We start from the raw sequence: 7,632 nt of genomic DNA on the forward strand, positions 1-7,632 counted from the left end.
CGAATGAGTGGCGTACACCCGTCCGACATATTGAGGAGATGGCAGGTCTCCTGCAGGCGGGAGGTACGGCTCATTCATGCAGGAGACCGACGCCGTACGTCCGCTAACTATTTACTGGGGTAAGCGGAAAAACCACATCAGGTTATGGCACTTATGGATACGGGGCAGAAGTTACTTTAATTCACGGGAATCCACATAACTATTCCGGACCAATTGTTAATGTAAACGGATACGGAGGCTCAGATATCCAGGCGAAACTAATCACAGTACACTTAGCAATAGGAAAGTCACCCTCTTTTAAAGCTAAGGTGCTTGTCTCAGAATTGCCTGAATATATTCTGGGGATAGATATTCTTACAGGAAAGGCATTCCAAACAAAATGGGGAACATTTTCTTTTGGGATTCGTAATGTCATGTGTAGAATAGTAAAAGCAATAGTAAGAGGAAAGGCAAAATGGACCCCTTTAGAAATTCCAGTCCCTGACACACCTGTAAATTTAAAACAGTATCGTTTGCCAGGAGGTTTGCAAGAAATAGGAGAAACAGTGGAAGAGTTATTGCGGGTAGGAATTATTCGACCTGCAGTTAGCCCTTTCAATTCTCCAGTGTGGCCAGTCAGAAAACCGGATGGTTCATGGAGAATGACAATCGATTACAGAGGTCTAAATGCTAAAGCACCGCAATTGACTGCTGCAGTTCCTGATATTGTGACCATCATAGAAGACATCATGGCTAATGCAGGAGAGTGGCATGCTGTCATTGACCTGGCTAATGCATTTTCTCTATTCCAATTGCAACCCAAAGTCAAGATCAGTTTGCATTTACATGGAAGGACAGACAGTACACCTTTCAAGTACTGCCACAGGGATACCTACACAGCCCTACGTTGTGCCATGGACTTGTAGCAAGAGATCTGGCTACCTGCTCAGATTTGGAAAAGGTACGATGTTTCCATTATGTGGATGATATAATGTTAACTGGGGATGAAGCATCAGTAACAAAGGCATTGTCAGTTTTAATATCCCACATGGAGAGCAGAGGCTGGGCTATCAATAAAGATAAAATCCAAGGACCCGCCAGAGAAGTTAAATTCCTGGGCATGATGTGGTTTGGACCAGAAAAACGAGTGCCCCAAAAAGTAATTGACTCTTTGCAGAAATTAAAGGCACCAACTAACAAAGAAGAAGCTCAATCCTTTGTGGGTTTAATGGGCTTTTGGAGAGCATTTGTGCCACATTTGGGACTAATTTTAAGACCTATACATGATGTTGTCAAGAAAAAGGCACAGTTTGAATGGACAGAAAAACAACAAGCTGCTTTTGAGGCAGCTAAAGAAGCTTTAGTCCAACACCAAGGACTGGGACCTTTAAAAGCTAATTTGCCTTTTGAACTGGAAGCCACAGAACAGAATAATATTGCCACGTGGAGCCTATGGCAGAAACACAACCAGAAACGTATTCCCATCGGCTTCTGGAGTCGACAACTGACAGGCTCACAGACTAAATATACACCACTTGAAAAGCAGCTTCTAACAGCATACTGGGCTCTTTTACACACTGAAAGACAGACAGGTCCTGCTCTGGTAACGCTACGCACTCACTTGCCCATTGCTGGGTGGGTTAGAGATAATGGCCTGGGAGCGAGAGCAGGCGCTGCCCAAAATCAAACTTTATGCAAGTGGAAATGGTATTTGCAGGCCAGAGCTCACTTTGAAGGCAAAGACACGAGTGCCTTACAAGGGGCTATGGCCGGAGCTGTGATTTATGAGGATCCAGAGGACATACCACCTGTTGTGCCTGTAATAGAGTCGCCCTTTAAAGAAGCACCAGCATACAGTCATTTGACACCAGCGCAACAGGAGAACAGCTGGTTCACAGACGGAGTCAGCAACTATGGAAGGAGGAAAAAGGCTTTGGAGAGCAGTGGCTTATCAACCTCACACTGAGACCATCCTGAAGCAACAGGGGGAAGGGAAATCAAGCCAATGGGCTGAACTTATTGCTGTCGCTATGGCATTAACAGAAAATCAAAGCTTCCCTATTGTTGTTTATACTGACAGCTGGGCAGTTTTCAGGACTAACAGTGTGGATCACATGTGGAAAGGACTGCTTGGACTATTCATGGGAGAGAACTGTGGGGTGGCACAGAACTGTGGGAGCAGCTTTGGACAATGGGCACAAGAGGGAAACTCTCATTGGTCATGTGGATGCCCATGCCCTCTGATATCTCCTGAGAGGCTTTATAACCAACAAGCTGATCTAATAGCTGCTGTTCGAGAAATCAACCTGGAAGAAGCCTTTGTAGCAAATGAAGACCTGTGCACTTATGCTGAAGTAAATGTAATCGAGCCTTCCTTAATATCATTAGCAAGGTGGGCTCATGAAACATCAGGACACATGGGAACAGAAAAAACATATCAATGGTGTCATCAGCGATGTATACCAGTCACTATTGATATTGTTAAACAAATAGTGAACAATTGCTCCACATGTACAGAAGTAAAACAATGGCCCCTACAGAAGAAGGCAACTGGTAAACTGAAGAGAGGAATGGGACCAGGACAAATTTGGCAGGTGGATTACATTGGGCCACTGCCACGAGAAAATAGACTATTATATGCTTTAACTGCAGTAGATACCTATTCTGGACTGTTACAAGCTTATCCATCAACAAGAGCTGACCAGAAAGCTACACTGAATGGACTGAGCCAGTTAATCCAAGCATATGGAGTGCCTGAAGAAATCCAAAGTGATCAAGGAAGCCACTTTGCTGGAAGAGACGTACAAGAGTGGGCTCAAGGAGCTGGCATTCAATGGACTCTGCATATCCCTTATCACCCACAGGCTGCAGGACTTATTGAGAGAATGAATGGCCTGTTGAAAGAACAAGTTAAAAAACTAACTGGGCACAATCATCTTAAAGGCTGGACTAAAGTTTTAAAGCAAGCCTTATTTAATCTCAATAATCGTCCGTTGGCTGGGTCCACACCTTTTATGAGACATCAAAATGTCGGAGGAGAGCCACCTGTGTGTGCCCTCCGCCTGACAACAATTAGTCCACTGGCAAACAATGAATTAACTCCCACAGGGTTATTGGTTAGGGCACCTAAATCACTTACAATCAAGTTAAACTCCTCAGAAAGACTCAGCTTGGGAATAACAGGTCAGTGGCCAAAGGAATGGGAGGTGAGAATAAATGTTGAAATGCTTGTAACAGATGCATGCTTAACAGAGACATTAGAGATCTGTGTAAATGAATGGTATTTAGCTTTAGAAAATCAAGGCAGTAAAGACATACACATAGCTGAAGGACAGGCCATATGTAAATTGCACATAGACAAAGTCACACCTGTTTCAGTCAGTATTGCGCAGTTTAAAGGAGAAATTGGAGGGAAGGTATGGGTTTTAACTCCAGGGCAAAAGTCGAGGGCAGGAGAAATAATAGCTGCAGGACCAGGAGACACTAGAATGGTTCTTTTAACGGGCTCTCAGTCGCCCCTCTGCTTTCCCTTACACAGATTATCCTCACGTGTGGAATAATCGGGATAGATGGTTTCTGGACCGGATGGAGCCGATGCACCCCCTATAACAAAGTCATTTGGGCTGCTGCTACGCCAGAAATGGAAAGGCATGTAACCTTGAATTTCACCCTTACCAAGAACTGTACCTGGCAGTTACGAGACAAGACATCTACGCCTCCATTTCACATGAAACTGGAATATCCTGACTTGTTACCTTTACCTGTGAGGACCTATGAAGACACTGAAATAACTGTGACTGTGCATAATAACGTATCTGTCTGGATGGCTATGATGAACTGTAAACCTGATTCTAATGGACTATCATGTTGGACTATTGAAGGGGCAACAATGACTGCAATATCAACACCTGAAAATGATGTAATATTATATGTGTTTAAACAGGAAGCAACAACAAATGTAAAGTACCAGTAATGTTATGGGAAATTCATAAGACTAGGGAGGGAATGGTTATCCATTTGATGCAACATTACTGAGACAAATGAAAGGTTGTAAAAAAGCTAGGATAGCACATAAAATAATTACTGTAGCACTCAACATTAATGTTAGTGGGTTTGATATAAAACGTCACGAGTTTCCAAGAAGAGAACACATAGTACCACGCAGTACAGGTGCAACATATAATTGTAGAAACATACAATCCTTATGGCCTCCTCATAAGGTAGAAATAAAACAAAGGCCAAAGCGAGACATGTGGGGAGCTATAGGAACTGGATTAGGAATAGGAGGTTTAGGTTTAGGATCTCTTAATACTGCTGATATAGCAGCAATATATCACAAAATATCATCTATTGGTGTAAAACAAGCCAATAGTTTGCAAACTTTGGCTCATTGGGGGCCAGAGTTGGCAGACAGGCATATACAGGAGTTGCTAGTATGGAAGGCTCACCATGGGTGGTTAAATGAGTCCTTATGGACTGGTTTACAAAGTCAATGGGCTATAGATGAAGAATCAGCTTGCTATTTAAAACAGATTATTGCTATACAGCAGTATTTAAATTTTAAGACAGATTGGGGCTTAAAAAAACCCCAACATTGGAAAAAGAATTAAAATTACCAGCAGACTGGTGGTTGCAGCCTAAGTCCTTCAGTGTGAGGAATCAATATGCCAAGCTGTATTTCAGGTAGCAACCACTGTTGAAGAAGACAATGTTTGGTGTCCGTTTCATGTTTTACCTGTGTTACTAGGAGGAACATGGTGGACACCCATAGTAGATAGACAATGGATAGACTAAATAATAATACTGTTGAACCTGCCTTTTGTTATAACTGGCAAGAAGGGTTCGTATGTCAAAGGGTGGGTACATTGCCACACCCCTGTTTGCATCCTTTAGCTGGGGACTGTTATTGGCGCCAAATAGCAGTAAACTCCACTGAAGTGTTTCAAACTGATACCACTTCTGCATGTGCAGTGACAGTAAATAACATCACTTGGAGTGATGGTACCTACTACGAGGGCCCAGGGGTATCCTGTCGCACCAATGTGAGTAATATACGAGATGACTATTATGGAAGAACCTACATGTTAACTACATGGGAGAATATACATTGGGAAGCAGAAGCTAACCCATCCCTGGATTTACATTTTGCCTACGAAATAGAACTACCTAAATATAAAGCGATTTTAGAGCATGCTAAACAATATGAACATCTTTTTAATGTAACGTTACATAAAGCAAGGGACCTACTAGTAAGATTGAAAACAGATGAAACAAAAGTAATTACCTCTGCAGAAGAAATTGAAGAAATATCTACACATCACTGGTGGGATTTTTCACTAAGTGGTCACCATCGAGTAATACTATGGTAAATGTACTTGTTCATCCACTTGTGCTGTTAATTATTATTATTATCATTTTTACCATTACCAATATTTACTTACATTTGCGTATTAGACGGGTAAAGCAGGAGCTAGACCGACACCACACCCCACGACGTTACAAGCATTCTTGAGGAGCTGTTTACATTGTGAAGGGGGATTGAGTACCTTTTGCTTTGTGAATAAGATTCTCAGGGATTGTTTTGTCACAGATCCAGTGACAAAGGGTGGTCTGTTATACTAAGGTTGTTATAATATTAATAATTGTGTCACTGTATCTGTTATTCATCTTTTTAAATGTATTTTTCATTCTTTTTCTGTGTAACATGCCATGCAGAGCTGAGCCAGCTTTAGCACAGGGTGTCACCTTTCAGAAGTGCTGCGCTGGCAAAGCATGAGACAGACAGGAACAGCTGTGGTCAGCCCTAAAAGGCCTAGTGTTATATGATCTGATGGTCTGATGTTTAGTTTAGTTTGTCTACCTTGTTTGGCATGAGACCAGGAGGCTTTGGTCATGGGAATACAATATAAGGAACGCTGGAAACAGTCCAAGCTTTGAAGACCTGAGGGAGTAAAAGCTCTTAACTCAACAACCGCCTCCGTTGTGACAGCAAAAAGCCATTTCTACACGACCAATCTCCGTGGGTCATAATGAAACGTGTCTGGTCTTTCCTGATCTATAGCAACGTAAGCCGCATTAAACAAGCTAAGTATATTCTGTCTTTTCTGTGACTTTGTATGCCGCCTATCGCCGAAAAGAGGGATATCACCGTTATTATACATATTTAATTAAAGGGTTATTAAAACCGCCGCAATATAAAAGAACATATTTCCACGGAGCTAACACTCCCATCGGAAACACCATTAACAGCTGTGTTTGGTGTTCTTCCAGATGGGTTTAAAGTGGAGAAAGACAAACACTGTGATGGCATTCACTACACTTTTGGCACGCAGACTTATTATGCTAAACTGGAAGAATCCTAACTCTCCTCTTTAAAGTCAATGGGTAACCGATGTTTTATACTATTTGAAATTGGAAAAAATCTAATTCTCACATAGATCTGTGCAGAACTTTTTAAAACCTGGCAGGATCTAATCAATAATATTTTAGAATAAGCTCTTAAAGCACCGAGAAGTAGATTCTCTTCCCATTTCTTTCTCTTTTCCATTTATCTTTATTCACCTATTAAACTCATCAATTTATTTATTTTTACAAGCTTTAAGTTTTACTCCATTGGCCATGCTCTCTTTCTCAGGGGTGGGGTTGATTTGTTTTCAATCCTATTTTTGTAAAATGTATCTATTTGTATGGAATGATTACAATAATATCAATAAAATTAAAAAAACCCTTTCACCAGGAACATCTTTTTACTGATGAAATGGATTACATCCACAAAGACTAATATTGCAGGAGCAAGAATCTTCAGAGGAATGTACAGTCATATAAACTAGAAGCTGTAACAGGAAAACCCAAAGGAAGATGCACAGAAACTACCAACCCAAACAAATACAATGACATGTAAGATACTTCTTTTAATGAAAAGTCAACAAAGAAAATGAAACAAAAGTACTGCTAGTTTATCCAAAACAAACAGCAAGCAATCTGAGCCCTACTTTAGGAAAACAATAATAAAAGAAAATTTAAGAAGGTAAGAGACAATGAAAGCAAAATCATTGAAAGTAACAAATACCAAATATATTAAATGATTTCTTTAATTTATAAAAAGAATAGTCATATGTTCTTCAAGCCCTCAATATTTTGAAGACACGTAAAACCCCAGAACTGATGGGGTATTTCCAATTGTAATGAAATATGTCATCTATAAATTTTATTAGGCATATTTGAGCAGTCACTTCAGAATGGAGAAGTACTGGAGGACTGAAAGTTACAAATGTGACTCAGTCTTCAAGAAGGGAGACCAAATAGATCCTAGTAATTATAGACCAAATAGACCTATTTCTATTCCAAGCTAAATTATATAAACTATAATAAGAATTTAACCAGAAAAATACCTGTATGGCAAATATATACTAAATAACATCCAGCATGAGTTTATGAAAGGAAAATCCTTTCAAATCAATCTTTTATATTTTTTAATCAAGCTACTAAAATAGTTGACAAAAGTAAAGCATACAACTTTGTTTAGTCTGATTTTCAAAAACCATTTGACTCTGTCATCCCACGAAAGATTAATTCTGAAACTAAAGGCTGTCGGCATCAGAGGTAACCTGTAGAACTGGAGTTTAAGTTGGTTAACCAGCAGTAGTCAAAGAG

The 7,632-nt window shown here is 40.4% G+C and overlaps 1 protein-coding gene across 1 annotated transcript; it reads left to right on the forward strand.

The window, feature by feature from the left end:
* Positions 1–2,009: 2,009 nt before the first annotated feature.
* On the forward strand, positions 2,010–3,858 carry LOC120522266. The gene has a single exon (XM_039743320.1). The coding sequence runs from the start codon at positions 2,010–2,012 to the stop codon at positions 3,537–3,539; it is 1,530 nt and encodes a 509-aa protein (XP_039599254.1). The 3' UTR covers positions 3,540–3,858.
* Positions 3,859–7,632: the final 3,774 nt, after the last annotated feature.

Source organism: Polypterus senegalus, unplaced genomic scaffold (assembly GCF_016835505.1).
Source record: "Polypterus senegalus isolate Bchr_013 unplaced genomic scaffold, ASM1683550v1 scaffold_2430, whole genome shotgun sequence".
Taxonomy (NCBI): domain Eukaryota; kingdom Metazoa; phylum Chordata; class Cladistia; order Polypteriformes; family Polypteridae; genus Polypterus; species Polypterus senegalus.